We start from the raw sequence: 27,437 nt of genomic DNA, 5'->3' as shown, positions 1-27,437 counted from the left end.
GTGTTGGCTGCAGCCCGCGAGCAGTTCCCGTCAATCCCTCCCTCCCCTTCACACAGGATGTCCATATTAGGACATCTGCGTCAGCAGGTTTCCACGGCCGTTCCCTGCAGTCGTGGGGGGAGCCATCCCCGAAGTCCCTCATCTCTGGGACTCCAAGCCACCCCAAGACCCAGATTGCGAAACGCTCACAAGATAAAGAAACACGACAAGACGGGAGGCAGGGATCTGCGAGGGCGGCGGAGACGGCAAGGAGACCGAAGATGTGGCCAGGCCCGCGCGACACCCCTCGAGAGCCACAATGGTTGCGCCCCGTGACGTGTAGGGCTCATTCACAAAAGGGTTATAAAAGCGGTGGCTGCGGCGCCTACTACTCCCAACCGCATCGGCAGCGAGCAGCTAAGAAGCTGAGACTGAGCTGGCGGCGGCGCAGCGAGCGAGCAGCAACAGCGCTCCTACCTAGCTCTGCCGCACAGCTCCTACCTACCTGCCTCCTTCCCTCAGCCCCTCGCCCGGCTTTGACTACCCGCGATCATGATGTTCTCTGGCTTCAACGCCGACTACGAGGCGTCATCCTCCCGCTGCAGCAGCGCCTCCCCGGCCGGGGACAGCCTCTCCTACTACCACTCACCGGCCGACTCCTTCTCCAGTATGGGCTCTCCCGTCAATGCGCAGGTGAGGCTGGCTTCGCGCTGCCGCGGGGCCCGGGACTCAGGGCTCGGGGCTCGGGGTCACCGGGGAGGAGAAACCGGGGAGGGACGGCTCAGGAAGACGAATCGAGGAGCCCTTTCGCCGGCGGGGAGGGAGGCTTGCCCCGGCCAGAGCAGCCCTACCTCCGGATTCCCGAACTTGTTCGGAGCGCACGGAAGCTTGTCATAATAAGAATTGGTTGTCCTTTCCCGCGGCAGGCTCATTCTGAGCTGCCCCCGGCCCGCCCTCCCTGACTGATCTCTGACATTAGCTGGGACAAAAGTGTCCCAAGCAAAGACTCGCCAACTAGAGTCCGGCGCCTCTGGGGAGGCGGCAAAAAGCGGCAATCTCCCCTCCCCTCGCAGCCTGGAGCAAGGAGGAGGGGTGGGGTGAAGCAGGCGGGTGTGTAAGGCAGTTTCATTGATAAAAAGCGAGTTCATTCAGGAGACTCCGGCGCGGCGCCTGCGTCAGCGCAGACGTCAGAGATATTTATAACAAACCCCCTTTCAAGAGAGTGATGCTGAAGGGATAACGGGAACGCAGCAGCAGGATGGAGGAAAAAGGCCCTGCGCTGCGGAATTCTTGGGAAGAAAGGGGGAAACCTTTCATCCAGGATGAGGGGCATGTAAAAAGACCTGAGCAGTCCATGGCAGAACGGTTTCTCCTCCCTCTCTCCCTGCTGCATGCGGCACTGGGAACTCTGCTCACCCCACCTGCGTCCAGAATCTGCTCACTCACGTCAGCTTTCTCCTTCTGTTTCATTCTAGGACTTCTGCACCGATCTGGCCGTCTCCAGTGCCAACTTCATCCCAACAGTGACCGCCATCTCGACCAGCCCGGACCTGCAGTGGCTAGTGCAGCCCACCCTGGTCTCCTCCGTGGCCCCATCCCAGACCAGAGCCCCCCACCCCTATGGAGTCCCCACCCCCTCGGCTGGGGCTTACTCCAGGGCTGGAGTCATGAAGACCATGACCGGAGGCAGAGCTCAGAGCATTGGCAGGAGGGGCAAGGTGGAACAGGTGAGTTCTCAGCACCTTCCCTGGGGTGGGCGTAGTGTGGCTTCAGCACTGGTGGAGGTGGGGAGCCCAGCGGACAGGGTGAAGCCATTGATGGAAATGACTAGATATCCCGAACAGGGAGCCCTGGCTCCAAGCCCTTTCCATCCCAAGTTAGGCTCTGATAGTCCCACTCTAAGAAATACCCTAATGTGTAGTGTCTTCCCTAATAGGTTCCTGTCTCATGTTTTCAGTCTGGGCTCTTCTTTGGCTCTTGCTGAGGTTCTTATTTTAATGCAAGTCACACTCAGCTTGCAACTGCAGGTTAGAAATGGCTTCATAGAAGAGGTGTTAGGAGCTGGGAAGCTGCAGGAGCCAGTGTCACTGGGGTGGGTGAATGGAGCTGAGGGCAGACACTGATACTGAATGCTGTTCTTCCCCCCCCACCCCCAGTTGTCCCCAGAAGAAGAGGAGAAAAGGAGAATCCGAAGGGAAAGGAATAAGATGGCTGCAGCCAAATGCCGGAACCGGAGGAGGGAGCTGACTGACACACTCCAAGCGGTAGGTAGATCCCATGGCTCATTTCTTTTTAAAACTTAAGGGGAAAGTTGGAGATTGGACATAAGGGAGCAGCGTCCTTGAGTAAGATCGTGTCTTATGCTTTGCTTTGTCCTCTCTATCCAGGAAACAGACCAACTAGAAGATGAGAAGTCTGCTTTGCAGACTGAGATTGCCAACCTGCTAAAGGAGAAGGAAAAACTAGAGTTCATCCTGGCAGCTCACCGACCTGCCTGCAAGATCCCTGATGACATGGGCTTCCCAGAAGAAATGTCTGTGGCTTCCCTTGATCTGAGCGGGGGCCTGCCTGAAGCCGCCACCCCCGAATCTGAGGAGGCCTTCACCCTACCCCTCCTTAATGACCCTGAGCCCAAGCCCTCAGTGGAGCCTGTCAAGAGCATCAGCAGCATGGAGCTGAAGGCTGAGCCCTTTGATGACTTCCTGTTCCCAGCATCGTCCAGGCCCAGCGGCTCTGAGACCGCCCGCTCTGTGCCAGACATGGACCTGTCTGGTTCCTTCTATGCAGCAGACTGGGAGCCCCTGCACGGTGGCTCCCTGGGGATGGGGCCCATGGCCACAGAGCTGGAACCCCTGTGCACCCCGGTGGTCACCTGTACACCCAGCTGCACTACTTACACGTCTTCCTTTGTCTTCACCTACCCTGAGGCTGACTCCTTCCCCAGCTGTGCGGCCGCCCACCGCAAGGGCAGCAGCAGCAACGAGCCCTCCTCTGACTCGCTCAGCTCACCCACGCTGCTGGCCCTGTGAGCAGGCAGAGAGGGGAGGCAGCAGGCACGCACGTGCCACTGCCCGAGTCGGTGCGTTACAGAGAGGAGGAACACGTCTTCCCTCGAGGGTTCCCATAGACCTAGGGAGGACCTTATCTGTGCGTGAAACACACCAGGCTGTGGGCCTCAAGGACTTGACAGCATCCATGTGTGGACTCAAGTCCTTACCTCTTCCGGAGATGTAGCAAAACGCATGGAGTGTGTATTGTTCCCAGTGACACATCTGAGAGCTGGTAGTTAGTAGCATGTTGAGCCAGGCCTGGGTCTGTGTCTCTTTTCTCTTTCTCTTTAGTCTTCTCATAGCATTAACTAATCTATTGGGGTTTGTTTTGGAATTAACCTGGTGCTGGATATTTTCAAATTGTATCTAGTGCAGCTGATTTTAACAATAACTACTGTGTTCCTGGCAATTGTGTGTTCTGATTAGCAACGACCAATATTAAACTAAGAAAAGATATGACTTTATTTTCTGGTAGATAGAAATAAATAGCTATATCCATGTACTGTAGTTTTTCTTCAACATCAATGTTCATTGTAACGTTACTGATCATGCATTGTTGAGGTGGTCTGAATGTTCTGACATTAACAGTTTTCCATGAAAACGTTTTATTGTGTTTTTAATTTATTTATTAAGATGGATTCTCAGATATTTATATTTTTATTTTATTTTTTTCTACCTTGAAGTCTTTTGACATGTGGAAAGTGAATCTGAATGAAAAATTTAAGCATTGTTTGCTTATTGTTCAAAGACATTGTCAATAAAAGCATTTAAGTTGAATGCGACCAACCTCGTGCTCTTTTCATTCTGGAAGTTTTGTAAGATTCCGGAAGGTATCATTGGAGACCAGTTTGTCAAGAAGGGTAGCTCCTGGAGGGGACACACCCCTCTGTTTGATCCCTTATCAAAAAGAGAGAAACTCTGGAGCTGACGTTGGAAAATTGTACAAACGCGTGTCTTCACCTTGCAGTGCTGAGTCTCCCCTTAGAGATTCTCGGAATGGGAAACTGCTTTGTAACAGCTTTTGTGAGAACACGTCTTCCTTTTTCTGTTTTAAAAGTCAAAGAGGGGCATGTTTAAGTCTAGTTGTGCTAATACTAAATGTCTTGGTCTTCTAGGAATCCTTTTAGCAAACAATTAAGTTTTGCACGAACCACTTTAACTTTTTGCCACAAAATCATGTGAAGGTTACTCCCTCCTTAAAGGAGAGCAGATTGAACGGTTAGAATGATGACTTTCTCAATATTCCACTATTGGGATTGGAATCTTAACTTCATTCATTACCCTATCCATCAGGCTGAACTGCCTCTTAACACTTGGTTTAAAAGAAAAAAAAGTTTTCAGACTTCCCTGGCAGTCCAGTGGTTAAGACTCTGCCCTTCCAATGCAGGGGACGGGGGTTTGATCCCTGGTCCGGAAACTAAGATCCCACATGCCTCGTGGCGTGGCCAAAAAAAGAAAATGAAAAAGTTTTCACCTGGTTAGGAAAAAAAATAAACACACAACTTTTCAGTCCTTAACTCTTCAGTCCTTAACTCAAACAGACATACATTTAGTTGTATTCTTTTTATTCTCAGAAAGAAAGGAGGGGGGTTCTCATCCCTATCCATTTGTAATACATGCATTGTAATTTCTGAAGTTTCTTTAACATATGCCTGACATTCACTGGGGAAGAAAAAGCTGGCTCTGAGAATTCGAGAGATCTCAAACAGTACAAACAATGGTCGATCATTCGGTAAATAAAAAGTTACATGATAGCTCGAGAAGGAGAAGTCAACATGACTGAATACTCTTTAACTTAGAAACTTTATCACCTTAATGAAGAACATGACCTTTGTCTGGGACACCTCTGGTGATGGGGTGCTTCCATGCACAGGTACCAACCACAGAGAGAGGAGGTGGCGTCCTTCCTCCACTGCTCTCTGCTATCACGTGGGCACCAAGCTCGGAAGCCAGAGCCCAGGTTTGCACCCGTGCCAGGTGGAAGAGGAGCTTCAGGGCCAGCCTTCTAATGCTTTGGTGATAGTAAAAATCACTGGGTGGTTATGGGATGTCATACTCAGCCAAGTTGAAAGTTTTAATTTAAAATGACAGTTCCACTGAGGGTGGTGTTCACACCTATGATCTCCCAGCTCCTCACATAATAACTGACATTTGAAAGCAACTTGCTTTAGGCTCTTAAGAGCACTGACCTCTCACACATCACTTGCATATTATTTTTGCCTGTCGGGCAATCATGAAAATGGCCTTAGACTCCCTGTTTGCTGTCCAGAGGGTAAATTTTCTGTAGCCTTTAGATAGGACCTAAACTGGATACAGAATTACTGTAACTAACACCTAGATCTGAAGTAACAAGAAGATATCTGAAGGAAACCAGCTGGATCCCCTACATGTACAGTAATAACAACACGTGGAAGCAGATTTCTCAGATGGGGAAGGGAAGCTAAACCTCTAGCCCTGGACACTGAACTCCTGGGGACCGGACTAATGGCTTCGGTCAGCCCCGTGCTGATTAGAGAGAGAGGCTTGCTTTTCACTTGACAGCTCCGACCTCTGCCTGCACGCAGACCCTTCTTCTAGTTCACCATAGCCCAGCTGAGACCAGGCTGCTCCATCAGCAAGCCTGCATTAAAGGCCCAGGAGAGGGCCTCGCACACAGAGAATCTCTTTAACAGGCTTCTCAGAGGACTTATAGGGTCCGCCATTGGGTTGACATCCCACCAAGCTCTCTGCCCACCATTCTCATGGGGTCAAGAGAAGAAAGGAATTCCCTCTCTTTCTAGCTAAAGGGGCTCCTTCCAAATCCTCTTTTCCTGGCTCAGGATTCAACAACTCCCATGCATGATGAACATTGGGAATGTCAACTTTCTTTTGGGAAAGACTATCACTACCCACATGATATGGCCTTACACTGGTCTCAACAAAATGACTATCTCAGGGCACCATCGTTCACTGATACAAAAGATACTCATATAATAGCAAGAGATGGAAATAAGGATGCAAGGGGGTCATTTCTTTATGGGGAGAATGTCTAATTTGTTCATTAATGGATCCCCAGACCTGGCTTAGTGCCTGGCACATAGTACAGGGTAAACAAATATTTGCTGGGTGGATAAATGAATAAATTCTGCACTATTTCCACAAGCAGAAATATATTCCACACATACTCTCTCAATTCTCCTATTCCAGGCCCTGTTATGATATTAAGCAATGGGGATTTCATATCTTTTATGTCTGGCTTCAAACATATACCCCAGTTCCATCTTTGGCTCCTGGAATTCCTCCGCTGCCTCCCTGGATTACTCCTGCCAATTCAACTTCAAAGTGAATGCACTGCCTTTGTGCTTCCAGCTCCAAATTAATTTTAGATGGAAAAAGGGTAGAAGAAAAGAGAATTATCTTTATATAATAGTGGATTGTAGACTCTGCATCATCTTTGCACATCCCTGCATCTTGTGTAATTCTCAAAATTAAAGGGTAGCATTTAACAATTTGTTCTAATAACAGTAATTTTGTATCAACAGCAACTTCCCATGCATGAAAGAAAGTAAATCAATTATGCTCTCTTTAATTAATGGACAAAGTAGAGACAGAGGCAAAGTAAAAGTTTTTAGATTACTCTAAGGAAATCAGCTGAAGTTTTTATGTTTTTCAAGTAAAAAAAAAATCGAAAACAAAAATTCAGTCTTTCAGCTGTGTGTAAGACTTCCTCCAAACACAGAATAATCATATTCCTCACAAAATAAATGAGATATGAGCATCACTTGAATGCTGAATCTCAGAGCATTTTAAGCTGTGCTGTTTTGCTATAAATATTAAAGAGCTCACTCTTGACTCCTCTCCACCACCATCTCCTGTCCTTCCGTGGACACCACTCTGCTCACTGACCTTCCTTCCATGCCTGACACATAGCATGCCTGTCCCTGCTGCAGGACCTTTGCACTTGCTGTCCCTCTGCCTGGGCTTCTTTTCCCAGGCTGGCTCCTTCCTGTTGGTCAGGACTCAGTTCAAAGAACATCCCCTCCAAGAAGCCTTCCCAGGTCGTTCTATCACTCTCTGCAACACCTTATTTATGTTTCTTTTCCCTTTTTAACAAATTTCTACCCTTCACCACTGCCTGTAAGTTCCATGTGAGCAGGGACCTTTTCTGTCTTGATCACCTCTCTAGCCCCAAGGACTACTAGGGACTCAAATGCTTGTTAAATGAATGGAGATGGATGAATGAATGAAGGTGGATTAAACTGACAAAAACATCTAAAGGGAGATAACTAGAACTTAACAGTGAAGATGAGCCGTGTTCTTCATAGATTTCTTCCTGAGTGAAAGAGCAAGGCTTCTTGTTTTTTAAAAAAAATTCTTGTCAAGAGTTCTACAATATTAAGGCGACGAACTAGCTGGCTTGGGAAGGAATTTTGAGGGGTACCCCAAAATACAAGTATGCTGCAGGTCAGTGACGCTTCTAGACTAATTACAAATTGAGAAATTTATTTCAATACCAAATGAAGACTAGATGCATATGTAGATTTAAGTATCATCATCTTCCAGGAAACAAACAAAACGATGTTTTTCACTCTCATTGATATAAAATAAAATTTTCAGACTATCCCACAAATGCATTTGAGTTTTGGATCCTTGCACTTGGTGTGCTAAATTATAAAACTTACAATTTATTCTGCATGAGAAGAGAAGAATAGGGTTAGCGGCTATCACGATCATTACCAATATCAATATCATTATCACAATCATCATTTACAAGAATATGCCCAGACCTGGGCAAAAGCAGATGGGAATAAAGTGTACTGCCTCCAGATGAACGAGTTCAAAGTCCCTGAAGGGTGCTGGCGTAATAGAGGTCCACTTTGCACTCAGGTGAATGCAACAGAAGCATAAACTGGCTTAGCTGTAACGCAATTCATTTCAACGGCTCCACACACCGATCCACGGGCTGATCTAAGCTGCCTTTCCTTTGCTCTTCTCGAGCACTGTTCAACTGCCCAAGAGAACAAAGATCAGAAAGGGCTCTGGCTGTTGTCCCAAGGAGGCTGCCTGTCCTGATGCATCGGATCTTCTTAACTAATAAACTGTTTTAACTTTCAGCTCAAACTGACACGGTGCTGAGGCTTGGTTCATTCAGTTGATGAGAATAAGAACCCGGAGAGGTTTGAGCATCAGCTACGTTAGAAGCAGCTACATGTAGGAAGGGAACGCTGCTGAAGCGAGTGGAGCAAAATGCAGCACCTCCAACATGAGGGTAAATGGCACAGGCCCCAGTTGCTCCCATGTTCACTTTGGGGAGCAATTTGTGGTCAGAGCTACAGAAACAGTGATTCATTTTCAGGCTTTTTAGTCAATCATGAGACTGTCATTGCAGCTAAATTTATCAAAGAAAAATGATAAATTAATCTGGATTTGAGGAATTGGATACAATAGAGCAGAGTGGTTCAGAGCATGGACTCAGCTTTGAATCCTGGCTCCTTGACCTTGGGCAGTTTACCTCTCCTCTCTGCACCTTAGTTTCCTCATCTGTGAAAGGGAGATAATAATTGTACCCACCTCTGTGGTTGTTGTGAGCATTAAATAAGTTAGTCTGTATGGAGCTTAGTACAGTGCCTGGGCACACAGGAGTATTATAGAAGGGTGAGCTATTATTTATTGCTTTATAATTTAGGGAGATGGGGGTCAAGGGAGAAAATATATATCCTCTGGAGCAAGCATGGACTTCATCTCATTCAATAAAAAGTTTCCAGGGGGCTTCCCTGATGGAGCAGTGGTTAAGAATCTGCCTGCCAATGCAGGGGACACAGGTTCGAGCCCTGGTCCGGGAAGATCCCACATGCCGTGGAGCAACTAAGCCCGTGCACCACAACTACTGAGCCTACGCTCTAGAGCCCGCGTGCCACAACTACTCAGCCTGCGTGCTGCAACTACTGAAGCCCATGAGCCTAGAGCCAGTGCTCCGCAACAAGAGAGGCCACCATGATGAGAAGCCTGAACACCACAATGTAGAGTAGCCCTTCCGTTCGCCGCAACTAGAGAAAGCCCACGCGCAGCAATGAGGACCCAACACAGCCAAAAAAAAAAAAAAAAAAAAACTTTTCAGGGAATTCCCTGGTGGTCCAGTGGTAAGACTCCATGCTCCCAGTTCAGGGGGCCTGGGCTCGATCCCTGATCCGGGAACTAGATCTCACATGCATGCCTCAACAAAGGTCCCGCGTGCTGCAACTAAGACTTGTCACAGCCAAACTAAATAATAAACAAATAAATGTTAAACAAAAAAAGTTTCTGTATCAGGTGCTGGATTCATATGCAAAGAAGGCACAGGCTGGAGTTCCTGGCCTGGAAAGGGAGAAAGACACATAAACGTATTACACACACTGTAGCAATGAAAATCGACAAGAGATGTGCAGGGGTTATGAGAAGGAGGGAGTGATGAACTCTACCTGAGGGAGTCTCTGGGAAGGTGACCGCTGAGCTGGGCTTCAAAGATGGATGGAATTTGCTAGATGAGCAAGCGGCAGAGGGAGGATTCCAGGAGGCAGAGGGATATACGCTGTAAAGGCACAGACCCAGAAGACAACACAGTTAGTTTTGCCGGACTATAAAATGCAGGGCTGGGGGAAGAGTGGGTGGGAGATGTAAACTATAGAGCATCGTATAAGTACAGTTGATTTCATTTACATCAATATTGCCACATCAAAGTGGAGGGGGCTGGAGACAGGCCAACAAGAGGTAACTGTGGCCAGGCCACGAAGAGCCTGGTATTTACTTAGTTCAGTTGTGTGTAGGTTGAACCCAGACAGTGGTGATGGGAACAGGGAGGGAACAAGAGGTAATTAGCAGGTAGGACTGTTGGGACTTGGTGACTGAGTAAATGTGGGAGGTGAGGGAGAGGGAGGAATCCAAGCTCACTCCCAGCTGTACCAGGCTTGACCCACAAGGAGGCTTGTGGGTCCCCCAATGACTTTGTGACTCTAGGAAGAAGAGCAGGTTTGGGGGATAAGAAGGTAAGTCCTGTGTTGGACACATTGAGCTCAAGATACCTGTGGAATAATGGGGTGGGGAGGGGATGTAGGTGGTTGGAATTACATGGTAGAGGTTCTATAATGTCAATTTATAGAGCTTGTCTGGAGGCATGTGGTTGGGATAGAACCTAGGATATAATATTGATAATGGTCAGCATTTCACATGTGCTTGCTACGTTCCAGGCTGTGCCATGTACTTTACAGGCAACACTAAGTTGGAGACCAGATTTGCTTTGCTAATCATTTTGCCTCTAGCAACTAGCACATAATGGGCACACAGTAATTGTTTTGTTGAACGGATACTCTCATTTAGTCCTCACCACAAACCTATGAGGCAGATACAATTAGGATCCTCATTTTACCAACAGGAAGATGATCTAGGAAAAGTTGAGTTAACCGAGGTCACACAACTGCTAAGTAGCAGATCTGAGATTTGAAATCAGCTCTTTGTGACTCTAAAGTCCAAAGTGCTTAACTGCTTTGCTAGAATGTTAAATCTGCCCCTAAATATGTACTTCTATGACCTAGGGTGACACTCTAACCCCTCTGAGACTGTTTCCGCTACCAAATCAGGAGTGGGTTTCAAAAATCTCAAACCACCCCTACAGCTTCAAAACATTGATGACATCAGATGACGACTGTGGCAATGCATTGAAGAGGCCCACACCGCATCATTTAGGGTAGAAGGTCTGAGCAGCATATGCAGTGCTACAGTGGGACACCAAGCAAGTGCTAGGTACAGGCAAAGAGGGTGGATTAGTGTTCTGCTTCTGTATAACAAATCACAACAAATCAAGCAGCTTAAAACAACACGTATTCATTATCTCACAGTCTCTGTGGGTCAGGAGTCCAGGCACAGCCTAGTTCAGTCCTCTGTTCAACGTCTCACAAGGTTGCAATCAAGGTGTCAGACAAGCTCATTCTCAGCTGGATGCTTGAATGGGAAACAATCTGCTTCTGAGCTCATCCGGGTTGTTGGCCGGAGGCCACCCTCAGGTCCTAGAGGCTGCTCATAGCTCCTGGCCCTGAGAGCTTCCTCAACATGGCTGCTCACTTCCTCAAGCCCAGCAGGAAAACCTACTAGTGTGTGCTAGCAAGATGGAGATATATATATATATATATATGTACATACCACGACATAATCTAGGGGTGACATCCCATTACCTTTTCCACATATTCTGTTGCTTAGAAGCAAGCCTCAGGTTCTACCTCAAGGGGAGGGAATCACACAAATTCCCAACATGGACACCAGGAGGCAGGAATTACTGGGGATCACACTAGGGTCTGTCAACCACAAAACACACACACTGTGTGTCATCCACATTACCTGCTGAGAATTTAAAAGTAATAATAAAACCAGTTCAATTTGGTCTGCTTTTTAATTAACACCATGAACTGGCAATTCTAGACATCATCAGTGACAAAATACTCTTTCCTGAAAAAAATCTTTTGTTGTTTTAAGTTCTAAACAGTTGCTGGGATTACTGTTTTCTTTTTTAAATACATTTATTTATTTTTGGCTGCGTTGGGTAGGCTTTCTCTAGTTGCGGAGAGTGGGAACTACTCTTCGTTGCAGTGCACGGGCTTCTCAGTGCAGTGGGTTCTCTTGTGGAGCACGGGCTCTAGGCACACGGGCTTCAGTAGTTGTCACACGTGGGCTCAGTAGCTGCGGCTCACAGGCTCTAGAGCGCAGGCTCAGTAGTTGTGGTGCACAGGCTTAGTTGCTCCGTGGCATGTGGGATCTTCCTGGAGCAGGACTCAAACCCGTGTCCCCTGAATTGGCAGGCAGATTCTTAACCACTGCACCACCAGGGAAGTCTGGAAAATTATTTTTAAATTATTTATTTTAAAACTAAAAAACGAACAAAGAAAAAACCCATTACATCATCAGTAGTATAATTTAGTAGTTGACTAAACTACTAACCCACTGTTGTGTTGCTTAGGAATAAAAATTAACAGCTGGGCTTCCCTGGTGGTGCAGTGGTTGAGTCCGCCTGCCAATGCACGGGACGCGGGTTCGTGCCCCGGTCTGGGAGGATCCCACATGCCGCGGAGCGGCTGGGCCCGTGAGCCATGGCCGCTGGGCCTGTGCGTCTGGAGCCTGTGCTCCGCAACGGGAGAGGCCACAACAGTGAGAGGCCCACGTACCGCCAAAGAAAAAAAAAAAATTAACAGCTAGCACTAATTGAGGTTCACAATGCGCTAGACACTGTTCCAAACACACACACACACACACACACACACACACACACACACACATTTATATTAACTCATGAATCCAGGTAAGTCCTGCTATTACCCTTATTTTATAGATAATATAGTCCGGGGGCACAGAAGATTGTGATCTGCTCAAGATCAGCCAACTAGAGTGGCGGAGCTGGAATTTGAGTCCGGGTAGTGCGGTCCCAATGTGTGAATTCTTAGACACTAGTAAGGAAAAACAAAGAAACACCAATATCCCCAACAACCTTGCAGGCCGTGGAAGCCCTTCAAAAAGGACAGGAAGGCTTCTTTCCATCCAGGAGGGCTTCTTTCTGTTCCTGACCTGCCCCTGCTGGATCCTGGGCTGAGGGAGAGCCGGCTTCCCAAGGACCTGTCAGAGGGGGTGCTCTCTCGGCGTCCCTTCTCCGCCCTCGGAGCACCCTCGCCGCGCCCCTGCCTTCCTCTGCCAAGCCCAGGTCTCTCCCGGCCCTTCCCAGCTTCCGGCCCTTTGCTTCAGGCCAGGTCGCTGGGTCGGGCCGCGCCAGGAGCTCGCAATTCCTCTATTTACTGTTTGGTTTCCATGGTGAGACGTAGGTGCCGTCAGCGCCTCCCGTCATCGGCCCCGCAGCTCGGCCCCCACCCGGCGCCGTGACGTCTGCCCGCTGCTTCCGCTCTGCCCATATTTGGCTCAGCCACGGCGCCGCCCGTCTGGACTAGGCTGGGAGCCGGACTCCCGCCTTCCCCCGCCCTCTGTCCACGGCCACGCCCCCGTGGGGCTGCTGCGGGCCGCTCGGTTCCACGCGACCCCAGACCCATCCCCGACACCCGAGCGGAGGCGAGGGGCAGGGGCGATAGGGACCCCGAGGGAAGGCGTGGATGACTGATGGATGAACTCTGGGGTCCCAAACATTTGTCTTGTTGAGGCTGTAGCCAAGATTTGGGCTGTTTCGTTTGTTTGGGGTGGGAGAGCTGGGATCACGATTTTCTCACTCTGTGCCCGAAATCATGGAAACAGCCATCCTTCGCCTCACTATTTTACATTTTATAGGCTTGAACTTAAAATTCTCGTCCATGGCGCAGTGAAAAGCTTTGAAGGCCGAGGTTCTGGGATCAGCGTTGCCCCTTGGGGGATAAGTGACCTTGGGAAGGTCACTTCCCTTTACGTAGCCTGGTAAAATGAACTTCGGGGGTGGGGCTCTGTGTCGTCAGGCTTGTGAGGGGAGATCGTCCATCACCTTTTAGTTACAGGCGTTGGCGGGGGGGAGCGAGGCATTACATAATTGGAATATCAGTGAAGTTCTTTGAGGACCCCTACAATTCTGACCTCCATAGTAACTGGATTTGTGCGTCTCTTTGCGCCTTGCTCGTATTAGGCGCTTAATTAACTGTTGCTAACTGATTATTGAGTGAATCCCAGGCAAATTACTTTCGGATTTCACCTTCATAAATCCAGACCCCCGCAATTCCTCTTACAGGCGGAACCAGGAATATTGCGGCGATGGTTAATAATCGCGCAGTAGGGTTGCTGATGTAAAGCGATTTGCAGATGTAAAGGGCAATAAACATTCCTGGGAGGAATCCAGCGAGATTCCAGAAGTCTCGGAGGGAGCCGTGGGTGTGCGCCGCCCGGCCATGAGGGCGGGGGTGGGGCGGGCAGTGCCGCAGTGGCTACTGCCGGGGAGCCGACTGCAGGGGTGGGGTCGACTCTTGAGGCTGCTTGGTCGCGGCTACCGCCCTCCACCCTCAACCCGCACCCATTCCCCAGTTCCTCTGGCCAAAGGAGTGTGTGTTTTTCAGAATTTCAGAGCTAGAACCCACATCAGGTACGATTGCTCTAATTCAGCCTTTCAATTTTACAAATGGGGGAAGGAAGGCTCAGGTTCACTCCGGCAAGTTGCACAGCTAGTCAGAGACAGATAAAAGCCAACATGTCTGGCTTCAAACTGGTGTCCCTTCCACCTCCCCTCTAGCCCCCTCGGCTCTTGTGGCTTCAGGTTGCCTGGCTCAGATGGTGGAATGTACAGTAAAGCTAAATATTGACTTCAGGGCTCCTCTAAAGGGTGCCAGTGGCATGCCTACTGCCCCATACAGCCCACAGCATGACACCAGGGCCTGGGGTGATGGCCAGGAGGGTCGTACTCCCCAAACCACAAGAGTTCCTCATTCCAGTGGCTGGAATGGCTACCCTTGTCCAGAGAGCCCGAATTGGCTGTCTTGAAACCAGTCTTAAACTAGCAGTTGATTATTTTTCATAGTTACCCAAGCCTCCCATTAACTTTTCTCAGTCAAGACAACAGCAGAAGGCATGGGTAGCCTGAACCCATGGAGACCCCTTTTCTGCTCATTGGAAGGTCTTTTCATGGTACAAAGAGGTTAGATCCTGTGAGGGAATGCTTCTTTAATGTCTCTCTCTCTCTTCCCTTTCTGTTTACCCAACTTCCTCTTACATTCTATATTCTATTTCCTCCCTGACTGTAGGCAGCTAAGACTGAGAAGACTGGTGCCCATCGCTGGCCCAGGGCCGTTCCAACCTGCTGATTTGAGGAGGAGTCTGGGATCCTTCACCTTTCTCGCTGGATCGATATTACTTGGAGCTCTAGCGACAGAAGTAGCAGCTCTGCCGCCTGGTGGACATATGAGGCAGAGCACCCTTCTTCAATTCCAGAAGCAGCATCACGGCTAGGGGAAGAGATTTTCTTTGTTCACTGATGGAAATAGCAAAACTTGGCAGAAAAAATAATCCCAGTTTTTTCTCTCTTTAGTTTATTTCTGAGGAGCTGAGTGATTTGGATGCAGAAAACACTTCTGTTGTTTCTCTCGCCCGGACTGCTTTTTTTTCCTTCTGCCAAGTTTTGTTATCTCCATCAGAGTGAACAAGGTTTCCTTGCCCCTTCTCTCAAACCCTATTTCAAATTCCATCTCCTTCATAACAACTTTTCTGACTCCTCTCCTGTATATCTTATGAAATACAGCTGTGCACAGACCCAGCACACAGAGCACAGCTTACATGCTGTCTTTTCTTTTTTTTAAATTTATTTATTTTTGGCTGTGTCGGGTCTTTGTTGCTGTGCGCGGGCTTTCTCTAATTGCGGCGAGCGTGGGCTGCTCTTCATTGTGGAGCACGGGCTTCTCATTGCGGTGGCTTCTCTTGTTGCAGAGCACAGGCTCTAGGCACATGGGCTTCAGTAGTTGTGGCACGTGGGCTCAGTAGTTGTGGCTCACGGGCTCTAGAGCGCAGGCTCAGTAGTTGTGGTGCACGGGCTTAGTTGCTCCGCGGCATGTGGGATCTTCCCGGACCAGGGCTCGAACCTGTGTCCCCTGCATTGGCAGGCAGATTCTTAACCACCGCACCACCAGGGAAGTCCTACATGCTGTCTTTACTGTTGTTTCCTTGAGAGTTGAGGCCAGGTCCTGGATGTCTTTTGTGTTCATAGATGCCCAGCACAGGGCTGGGGACAAAACCTGCTCTCAAGCCCTTGCTGATTAATTGATTAATTAATTGATTAATTTCTCCAAAAGCAACTCCAAGCCTTTGCTTTGATAAACCTTCCTCTCAGTTCTTTGGAAATCTAGATAATGATCTAATCAAAGACAGCCTTGCACAAGAAATAGTTTCACAAAGCAGTTTCACAAGAGAACACCACCACCACCCAGAGAGGGATGAGGAAGTGTGGACTCTCCCTGAAGATGAGGAGGGTGGTGACATAGGAAAGTCGGAGGACAAAGAACTAGGAGAGGCGAGGCCTCTGCTCCTGGGATCGGAGAGGCAGCACACCGTCTAGAGCTGGGTTTCTGTCCAGACCCCACCACTTGCTGTGTGGCCTTAGGCAAGTTTACTCTGTTCTCTGTGCCTCAGTTTTCTCATCTGTAAAAAGAACTACTCACCTCCTAGTGATATGAGGAGGATAAATTGAGCTGATATATGCAAAGTGCAAGAACAGTGCCTGGCACATAGTAAGTGAAATACAGCAGTTTGTTGATCTGTTTTCCAACGTAGCTGTTTTATAAATGGAATGGGGGAAGGTTATAAAATCTCTTTGCTCCCTTCTGCACCGACCTTCCCGGGCAGTGCATGAGCTATGTGGTCATGCAGGTCTGGGTGGATTCCTGTCTCTGTTACTAGTTGTGTGACCTTGGGCAGATCACTCTACTTCTTGGGGCCTCAGTTTTCTCATCTGTGAAGTGAAGATAATTGTGTCTACTTCCAAAGACTGCGGGTACATTACATGATTATAAAACGCCTGGCATATCAGGAGTTTAATAAACAGAAACTATAATAATATAGTTATAATATATATAATAATAATAATAATATATATTATATAATATAGTTATTATTATCTATGAGAGGAGCCACATCTAAAGGAGAAGAGACTCCCCGAAATCTTTGAGGTTTCAAGAAAGATTGAACGTTCTGAGTAGCAATGAGACCAGCTCAACTCCTGCAGCTTGGGGTTGGGAGGGTAGGCCCTGGGTCTGGGCCATGACTGGATATCACAACATCTGAAGAAACCAGGAATGGTTTGGCTTGCGTATCAGCTCTAGGGACATTTCCTGCCTGAGGACTGCGCTGAGGGTGTGGACCTAGTCGGGTCAGGTGCCGGCAGCGGGGGACCCATCCTTCCCACGAGGTGGGACTTTAGGAAAAGAGGGCGTGGGCAGGGTGGGCCTTGGAAACCTGTTGTTGTTGAGTGTGTGTGTGTGTGTGTGTGAGAGAGAGAGAGAGAGAGAGAGAGAGAGAGAGTGGCCCAGAGACATCCTTCCCTGGAACTGGCCTCCCAGGCCTGGTACAGCCACCCTCATGGCAGAACTTGCCTGCACAGCTCCTCAAAGCTGCCATTCCCAGCCCTGACCCAGGACATCCCAGAGTGATTGCCCCTAATTATCCAAGGGATGTGGGGAAGGAGGGTTGTCATAGTCTTACAGCCAATGTAACCTTAATTCCCTTCAGCTGCATGGATGGAAAAGTACTAAACGGCACATACAAATCGTGCAGTCCTTTGGGTTCTTTTAGAAGGGCAAAGGAGGGTTGCAAAATCCAACGATGATAGAGTGTCGCAACCCCAAATATGTTGGGAATCACTCTTACGGCTCTCACCCTTGACGGCTCTCGTCCCCTGTGACCCACAAGGAGTTGTGCGCCCTGACAGGCTGGGGTCTACACTAAGTGAGTTGTCGTTCTGGGATCCCAGACGGTCTTAGGAGCTCTTTGGGGATCACAGAGGAATCTGTGAGCCTCATTCCAAACTCATGTTTCCAGTCGTGGCAACGGGGGGCGGGGAGCACCCAGCGACTAGTACCTGGAGCAGAGCTGAAACGTGGCTTGTGAAGAGTTACGAAGGTGCTAATGTTGGTTGTCTCTGGGGAGAAAGGAATGTGTTTTTTGTTTTCTTCTCTTTGCTTGTTTGTACTCTCTGATTTTTCGTTTTTGGCGAGCACACAGATTGCTTTTGTAATAAAAATGTTTTTTAAATGTTCCCAGCAGAACAGTATGTTTGTTTTTTTAATAGGTAACGATAATAAATGGAAAGGCTCAGAACTCAGACACCTCCTGATTTTTTTCTTCCACCCCTCCTTTCCAAAAGAAATAGATGCTCCTGGTGAAACCTTTGAAAATTCAGATAATCAAAATAAAGAAAATAAAAATCACCTGTAATCCCATTACAGAGGTAATCACTGCCAAACGCGGGCCTCTCACTGTTGTGGCCTCTCCCATTGCGGAGCACAGGCTCCGGACGCGCAGGCTCAGCGGCCATGGCTCACAGGCCCAGCCGCTCCGCAGCGTGTGGGATCTTCGCGGACCGGGGCACGAACCCGTGTCCCCTGCATCGGCAGGTGGACTCTCAACCACTGTGCCACCAGGGAAGCCCTGCCAAAAGTTTTGATTCTCCCTTTCCAATATACACTTTAGTTTTATACTTTTTAATTTATACATTGTAGTTTTCATGAACATAACACCAGGCCAGAATACTGTTTTATAATCTTGTTTTTCTATACCATAGATCATGAACACAGACAATTTTTTCTACGTGATCACTTTAATAGCTAGTCACATAGAATTCTAAACATCCAACAATTTAACCAATCCTGTATTCTTGGACCTTTGGGTTGTTTCTAAATTTTTTGCTATTATAGACAAGGATGCAAATATCTTTGTGGTTAAATTTTTGTGCACATCTGAGATTTGTTCGTTCGAGCTGGGCCCAGGGGGTATTCCTTTTTAAGGCTTTTGAAACATAGCTGTGCAGTCAGTACACTGTTACATAGGACAAGTGGGAAGGGAGTATTGGCTCAACCAGTTTCTAGCTGTGCAGTCTTGAGGAAATGACTTACCCTCTCTGCACTTCAATTTCCTCAAATGTAAAACTGGAATGGTAGTAGCTATGGAATGAGATTGTTGTGAGGATTGAATGAAAAAAAGAGTGTCAAAAAAAAAAAAAGAGTGTCATGTGGTGCCTGGCACAGCACAGGATGAGCCCTCAATAAACGGTGATTTTTTCTGATTTATGGATTGTCTTTTCTTCAGGGGAAGAAGTTGTCTTGAGGTTGAGGTCTGGTTGCCTGGGAAAGTTGCGGGGAGAACTCGAGCAGGTGTACATGGTGAAGCGGGAAGATGCTGGGGAGTGGAAGGCAAAAGAGAACAAGTGATAGAGAAGAAGCTGATGGGGGGTAGGCTGAGGAAAGTTTAGCAGAGAGGAGTGTGGGCGTGGGGGAGAATGGGAACCCAACGGACACGGGTGAGATGTCCACATGGGCCATTTGGAGCAGGGACCCTCCGAAACAGAGCCAGGTGCCAGTCCCTGTGCGGCCTGGGAGGCCACCTCTATAAGATCTGAGATGGAGCCTGTGTCTTTTGGTCCCTGGCCCCACGAGGCCGCTTTCTGCTTTCCTCTCAGTCCCATGTTGCATTACTCCAGGCCAGTCTTCTTTCAGTTCCTTGAGCGCGCCATGTTCCTGCCTGTTGGGTGAACTTTGTGCGTTCTGTTTCCCCTGCCAGGGATGCCCACTCTTGCTGGCTAATTCCTAGCACCCTTCAGATCTCAAGCTTAAAACTCACTTCCTCACAGAGGCTTTCCCCGGCCATTTGGTATGAACCAGCCCCCTTGCTCCCGTTATTCTCTCATGGCCCTCTGTGCCCTCATAGCAATGCCAAAGTTTGGTGTCTTCACTGGGCTGAAAGCTCCATGAGGGCACGAAGAGGGTCTGTTTTTTGCTCACTCTTGTACCCCTGATGCCCAGCACATAGTAGACACTCAACAAACAGTTATTGAAAGGGAAGAAGAATAAGACAGTTCATCTGTGACCTGTAAAATGCCTTTACATCCCCTCCTGTGGCTTCAATCCCATCCTAATTGATGCTGGCTGGTTGGCTGAAGGAACAGGAGACTTGAGGGCTGCGAGCAATGCCTTAGCCAGCTGCTCTCCCATCCTTCTCTCCCTTGAGGAAGCAGGCTTCCCTTTCTAAGACTAGAAACTTTAAACCAGTGCTTCTCAAACTTAAAGGTGTATATAAATTACCTGGGGATCTTCTCAACATGCAAATTCTGATTCTGGGTGTCTAGGGTCCACCTCAGGGTCAGGTCCAAGACTCTGCATCTCTAACAAGCTCCCGGGTCAAACCCATGTTGGTCCCAGGACCTCTGAGCAGCAAGGCTTTCAGTCTACAGCCTCTTTCTGTTTAACACACCACCGATTCCCACGCCTAAGTTTGAGTCGCTGCGCCCTCTGCCGGCCACTGAGGGGCATGGCAATCATTGACCAAGTATTAGATAAAGACTGCACGCATGAATTTTAAAACTCATGCAAATTTCTTGGGGAACAAGATCTTCTCCTAAAAGCAGATGGGCACACAGATTCCAATAGCATTAGGAAAATGTACTCCTTTTTTTTAAACATCTTTATTGGAGTATAATTGCTTTACAGTGTTGTGTTAGTTTCTGCCATATAACAAAGTGAATCAGCTATACGTATACATATATCCCCATATCCCCTCCCTCTTGCGTCTCCCTCCCACCCTCCCTATCCCACCCCTCTAGGTGGTCACAAAGCACCGAGCTGATCTCCCTGTGCTATGTGGCTGCTTCCCACTAGCTATCTATTTTACATTTGGTAGTGTATATATGTCCATGCCACTCTCTCACTTTGTCCCAGTTTACCCTTCCCCCTCCGCGTGTCCTCAAGTCCATTCTCTACGTCTGTGTCTTTAAGGAAAATGTACTCTTAAGAATACACTCTGGGGCTTCCCTGGTGGCACAGTGGTTGAGAGTCTGCCTGCCGATGAAGGGGACATGGGTTCGTGCCCCGGTCCGGGAAGATCCCACGTGCCGCGGAGTGGCTGGGCCCGTGAGCCATGGCCGCTGAGCCTGTGCGTCCGGAGCCTGTGCTCCGCCATGGGAGAGGCCACAACAGTGAGAGGCCCGCGTACCGCAAAAAAAAAAAAAAAAAAAAAAAAGAATACACTCTGTAGGGACTTCCCTGGCGATCCAGTGGTTAAGACTCTGTGCTTCCATTTCAGGGGTCCTGGGTTCGATGCATGTCGCAGGGCCAAAAAAAAGAATACACTCTGTAAAGGATCCCATCCATGCTGAGGCAAAGAAACTCCCGGAACTGAAGGATGTTAAGACTGGGGGAGCCCATCTCTGCAGCGATTTTCTTCTTTTGCCACTGTTGGCTTTTCCCACTCTTGTTTTTTTTTCTTCATCAGGGCTGCATTATGACTTTCGTGGGCCCTGGACACTTTGAAGTCCCCTTTCTCTATAAAAATTAATTAAAATTTTCATTTTATGACTGCATTGTTATAAAGATGAATCGTCGGAGGAAGATGAATATATAATATATTGTCCTTTTGGAAATAAAAGTTAATTTTTTTCTTCTGATTTTTAGACGAAATTAAAACATTTTCGTGGGTTTCTAAAAATAGCATGGGTCCCTAGCCCAGTCCTCTTGTATCCGCCCTGTTCTCCACGAGGTGGCAGAGAGCGCATTCTTAATGCTATCTGAATCTGTGTACCCACCTGCTTTTAGTGGAAGATCTTGTTCCCCAAGAATTTTGTGTGTTTTAAAATTCTTGTATGCTGTCTCTCTACATACGCCCAAGACTGTACTAGGTGCTTTGAGGGCCACTGTGCTGTTCAAGTAGGTGACCAGATTGAACATGTTAAATGACTTAGACATATAATATGTGGAGTGTTTACAATGTGCTAAGCGCCTTAAACATCTCTCAAGTTTCAGAACAGCTACTATCCACATTGTACCCAGGAGAGCACCAGAGTTGAGAAGGTGACATCATTTTCTCACATTCCAGGTGAGTAGTTGGCAGATCTGGGATTTGAACCCTGGGTCTGTCTGACCCTCTCCACAGGCTGTGACAGGATATCCAGTGAGGTGCCTGCTTGGATATATATTCCCGAATGTATGTTACACTATCAGGGCCACCAGGGGGCAAGATGTCAGGGAGGGCTGGAGAGTCTTAGGGAGGAGGGAGACTGAAGGTCGGCTTCGGAGCAACAGTCATTGCAGAGATGAAATGGCAGGGAAAGGCATGTGAGGTCACAGAGGTGTGGAGGTGGGCCCCTGGTTCAGGGGGGGCCATGAGGAGACTTCCCAAGTGGGAGGGAACTCGAGGTTAGGAAGCAGAGGGCGATGAGGCAGGGTGTGGCTATAGGGGGTGAGGAATTTGGGCCCAGTCTAATGTTCAGTGGGAGGGTCTTTGTTCCCTTGAGTCCTAAAATTTAGTCCTGAATTATCAATAACCTAGCAAAGTTTTATCCATCCTCCCTGTCTCAGTTCCTCATCTGTCAAATGGGAGTTATGAAGCTTGCCCTACCCTCTGAGATGTCAGGAAGTTCAAATGACTGTCAGCCCCACAAGGATGGGGAGCCTGTGTCTGATTCAGGCTGTATCCCCCGGAGCCTGGGTGCTCAGCACACATCTGGTGAAGGAATGGGCATGATATCCCACAAATCCCTTGAAAAGCAGCGACAGGAGACAGCGTGGCTGGAGAAAGCGCCCGGAGCCAGAACAGGGCGTGCTTCTGTGAAACAAAGTTTGATATAAGAAACCACCAGAATCTTTCTGCAGGATTGTGGATTGAGAATTTGCAACCCTAGGCTTTGCTTTTAGCTTTAGGATGTAGGAGGTCAAGTCATTCCATTCTAAATTCTTTTTTTTTTTTTTGCGGTACGCGGGCCTCTCACTGTTGTGGCCTCTCCCGTGGCGGAGCACAGGCTCCGGACGCGCAGGCTCAGCGGCCACGCCTCACAGGCCCAGCCGCTCCGCGGCATGTGGGATCTTCCCGGACCAGGGCACGAACCCGTGTCCCCTGCATCGTCAGGCGGACTCTCAACCACTGCGCCACCAGGGAAGCCCCATTCTAAATTCTTGTATCTAAACCTACCTTAACTCTAGTATCCTAACTAGGAAAAAAGGCTAAAATGTAGTTTGTCTTCTCTATTTCATGTTCTCCTAACACTTTAGGCACTTAGTACAGATGTAATTTTTTTTGGGGGGGGAGCTTAAAACAGCAACCAATCTATTATATCTCATTATTTCCTGGGTCAGGAATTAAGACAGGAATTGGCTGGGAAATTCTTCTGCTCAATATGGCAAAGACTGATGTCCTCCGTGGTATTCAGCTGGGGGAGGGGCTGGTCTGGAGGGTCTGAGATGGCTTCACTCACATGACCAGATGCCATTTAACATTTTGTGTGATTATTTGATTAATAACTGTCTCCCTCACTAGTCCAGAAGCTACCAAAGGACCGGAACTGTGTTTGTTTTTGTCTATCATTTTATCCCTGGTGGCTAGCACAGGACCTGGCCCACTGAGGCTTAGTAAATAGTATTTGTTAAATGAATCAATGATGCAATTCTTTTTTTTTTTTTGGCGTGCTGCACGGCTTGCGGTCCCCGACCAGGGATCCAACCTGGGGCCCTGGCAGTGAGAGCGCCAAATCCTAACCACTGGACTGTCAGGGAATTCCCAATGATGTAATTCTTATAACAAGTGTCAGGATCCTCAGAAAAAAGGCATAGGTAGGAGTTAATGATGATGATGATAGTAGCTCAGTAAGTGCCAGGACTGAGCTAAATACTGTGCAACCTGGCTGGATGGCATTATTTATTTACCCCCATTTTACAGATGAGGAGCTGAGGCAGCCCTGATATGGCTTCAAAGGGCAATGCAAGAGGAGCCCCTTTTATGTCCCAAATCAGAGGATCTGGGGTAAAGTTATTTAAATGAGTCATTTGAGAGATAAAAACCTGATGAAATGACAAAAGGCTGGAAGGTATGTTTTCAAATTAGTCACAAACAATGTTCCAGAGTCCCGCTTCTCCATTATCCAAATAAACCATCCCCAGCGATGAGGTGAAGGTTCACAGGTTCACTCTGTCACCGCATTCTCTTACCCTGTTCCTCAAAATCCACATAATTGTTTCTTCTTCATCCTGGGTTTATTTATTTTTGATGCTTCTGCACAGCTGGACTGTTCTGCCAACGTGTTGTAATGCTTCCTTCGTTTCATCAAACAACAGGCTGGCTTGTCGTCATGAGAGTAGCATCCCAAAGCCAACGTGGGTTAGTAATAGTGCCCTTGATGGAAGTTGCCTGCGGGGTCAGAGTATTAGCAGATTATCTGATACCCAGGCTTCTTGTGGGCTCTGCCTTGCATGAAGGGCTCTTCTAGATCGTGTTACTGTGATAGGGGAATACCCAGGGTACCAGGAAATTCCTGCCTGGGCAGGGAGCTGACTTCCCGGCACCCCAGGGATTCCAAGCCCAGCCGCCTGCAGCCAATCAACAACGGAGCTGCCTCACACTGACGAGCAAAACGAAGCCCAACAAAAGCAGCTGGAACCCAAACAAACAGACTTGGGTGAGGTTGGGAGGGGGGTCAGGCCTGGCGTCATCCAGGCTCTGGGCCAGGCCGTTGTCTTGGCGACGGCCAGTCAGTTTACCAGCGGGCAGCGGAGCCAGTTCTCTGAGAGGGAAGCCCGAAGAGGGGGCTGCGGTGCCTGGGCGGGGTGCGGTTGGGGGGTGGGGAGCTTCTCCAAGTAATAGAAACCCACAGAGAAGGTACTGGGCATTTCCAGAGAGTGGTTTCTTCTCTCAGGAGCCAGGCAGGCTGCCTGGGGGTCAGTGGGCTCAGAGAGGCTGGCCAGCCTGAGAGGGAGGGAAGTGGTCACTGAACTAGCAAAGACGCCTCTGGAAAGGCTGGAAGGTGGATTTACAGCTGTCTTAGCTTTCTGGGCAAAGCATGAATTGAAGTGGATCACAGAGTTCTATAAAACAAAAACCAGAAACAATACATACACACAGCAGCCAGTGGAGGAGAGGCCTTTGTGAACCTCAGAGGTGGCACATGAAAATGTTTTATGTCCTTCTCCAGGAGCTTTTTTTCTTTTCATTTTCTTTCTTTCTTTTCTTTTTTTTTTTTTTTTCTGATGACCACAATTCAAGTCATTGTCTGGAGGAATGAACAGCATTCAATGAAAACAAAACGTTAGAAAACCTCTGTTTTGCAGGGTAGGGCCTAAAAGGTGTTCATGCCCGTGACAGCAGGTTACTTTAGGGTAAATAAGAGACTCCCTTTCTGGCTAAAGTGAGACGTTAGTCAAAATAAATGCAATGGAGGAAAGAATCTTGGTACCTTCCTCCAGAAATCTTGCTGCAAAAGTACTTGTCATACCAAAGGACAAATACTGTATGCTTCCTTCCACATGAGGTTTCTAGGCCAGTCATTTCATAGAGACAGAGAGTAGAATGGTGGTAGCCAGGGGCTGGGGGAGGGGAGGATGGGGAGTTACTGTTTAATGAAGATGGAGTTGCAGTTTGGGAAGATGAAGGAAAAGAGCTCTGGAGATGGGTGGTGGCTGGCATTTGCCCAATGATGTGCTTATACTTAATGCCATTGAACTGTACACTTAAAAATGGTTAAAACGGTAAATTCTGTTATGCACATTTGCCTATATACATATACATATATATACATTAAAGTGTCTGTCACTTAAAGACTGTCTTCTAGTTGTACCAGGAGACAGTGGCGTTTGCTTGGAGGCTGACCCCCAAGGCGTGTTGGCTCAGCTGTCTGAGCCTCTGCTGTGTCATCCATTAAGGAAGGATGCCGGTAAGGAAGAATGGACATGAGGGCATTTAGTGAACAGAAATACACCACAAGAACGTGAAACGTGATTAAGATATTATTTCAAAATTCATTTTTAATGTATCTAAATGCCAGGGGGCAAGTTGAAAGGGGAAGGGGGGAGCTTTGAGGAAACCAAGGAAAAGATTATATTTGGCAGTTATAGGAATTGGAAAAAGCCCAAATATTTTATGAGAGTAGAAGAGAATTTTGGGCTCATTCTCAGAGGCCAGAAGGTATGACCAACTTGGGCTGTCACAGCGATTTAAAATACTTCTCTCTTTTGCTCTGCCTAAATTGAGAAACCATTTAAGCCCACCCATCAGGAGGAAATGAAATGAAATGAAACAATGTCAAAACATCACCTCTCAAATTTCATGAAGGGAAATGGTACAGTTACAACACCATGCTGGGTCAAAGTTTATGGGATCTCAAACACAAATGCATAGTGGAACTCAGGTTACCATCAGAGAGTCCCATTAACTGTCAACAATCTATTCAAAGCAATTTTTTTCTCCCCGTTTCAAAGATATACACCATTCAGGGACTTCCCTGATGGCATAGTGGTTAAGACTCCATGCTCCCAGTGCAGGGGGCCCAGGTTCGATCCCTGGTCAGGGAACTAGATCCCACATGCATGCCGCAACTAAGAGTTTGCATGCCTCAACTAAGGAGCCGGCGATGCGCAACTAAGGAATCTGCCTGCTGCAACTAAGGCCCAGTGCAACCAAATAAATAAATATTTTATAGAAAAAGATATACTCCATTCACCACCACCACCACTTATGCAACGTATGTTCCATTAGCATAAGTTAGCACATGCCAAAGCACTAATCTAAATGTGGTGCATTCCTTATCTTTTCACTCCTTAGAAGAACCACGCAAGGCGAATCTTTTTTATAGATAACAAACTGAAGCTTGTGTTTGAAACTTGTTCTTTCAAGTTTCAAGAGGTGGAACTGGGATTTGAACCCAGGGAGATTGGCTTCAAATTCTGTGATCTTTTATTCTTTTCTTAATTGGTGCCCCCAGATCACCATGTGAGAATTGATAGAATTAGTCTCCTCATTCTGTGGAGAGTCTGTGGACAGTGTGAACACATGTGGCTAAGACAATCAGCGCTCCTTAATTAAACATTAGCTGAGGTAAGCCGCCATTGCTGGCCTTGTGGTGTATGTGCGATTTCTATCAATTTAATAATTATTAAGAATTGAAAAGATTGCTGAAAAAATCTTATGTTTCACGTTTGTGAAATGTGTATGGGCAAAATGGTTTCATTGATAGTTTTTCCTCTAAAACTGTGGACTGCCTACAGATGACCAGTATCTATGGATAAGATGTTCTCTAGGGCATGAGGATGGTCTGATTTCTTTGAGGTAGTATAGCATTTCCCCTCTTTTCTTTCTCCAACTGCCTTCCTGGGGTCTGTCGCTTTGAAGTTGAGGAGAGCAGAAGGAGGTCTTTGGTAATGCCACTCAAGGTGGAGGAGGACTCTGAGCCTGTTACTATAGCAACACAAAGGAGAGAGTTATCCATCCACCCCTCTAACAAATGTTTATTGAGCACCTGTTATGTGGCAGGCACTGTTTTAGGCATCAAAAACTCAATGATGAGTGAGATAAAATAGTTCCTCTTGTGGAGCATCTATTCCAGTGGAGAAAAGAGACATCAAATAAATAAACATAAAAACAATACAAGCCCAGATAGAGATAAGGCTATGAAGAAAATAAAGCAGGAAAAGAGGAAAGAGAGTGACTGGAGTGGAAGTGGAGGCATCTTTTAGACAGTGTGGCCATAGAGAGGGTCATCTGAGGCTCTGCAAAGAGGTTAATCTAATTGCACAAAGAATCTGATTCTCTTATACATACTCCATCCCAAGCCCAGACCCCACTCTCAGTAGGACCACTTTCTTCTTGTTCACCTTCTCCCACAGAATCTGAGGGGGACCCGTTTTCCTAAACCCTCAGCAGCAGAATGGAGGTGGATCATGGACATTTTAGGAAGGGGATAAGGAGAAGGTGAAGCCAGACCGTGGGGAGGGAAGG

At 47.7% G+C, this 27,437-nt stretch overlaps 1 protein-coding gene across 1 annotated transcript; it reads left to right on the top strand.

The window, feature by feature from the left end:
- The first annotated feature begins 365 nt into the window (after positions 1–365).
- Positions 366–3,811, top strand: FOS (Fos proto-oncogene, AP-1 transcription factor subunit). Its single transcript, XM_060134596.1, has 4 exons — positions 366–672; positions 1,455–1,706; positions 2,136–2,243; positions 2,367–3,811. Exons 1-4 carry the CDS (start codon positions 532–534, stop codon positions 3,006–3,008), a joined length of 1,143 nt encoding a protein of 380 aa, XP_059990579.1. The 5' UTR covers positions 366–531; the 3' UTR covers positions 3,009–3,811.
- The last annotated feature ends 23,626 nt before the right edge of the window (positions 3,812–27,437 follow it).

Source organism: Lagenorhynchus albirostris, chromosome 1, assembly GCF_949774975.1.
Source record: "Lagenorhynchus albirostris chromosome 1, mLagAlb1.1, whole genome shotgun sequence".
Lineage (NCBI taxonomy): Eukaryota > Metazoa > Chordata > Mammalia > Artiodactyla > Delphinidae > Lagenorhynchus > Lagenorhynchus albirostris.
Note: the sequence above shows the minus strand (reverse complement) of the source record. Positions and strands in the feature narration are given on the sequence as shown.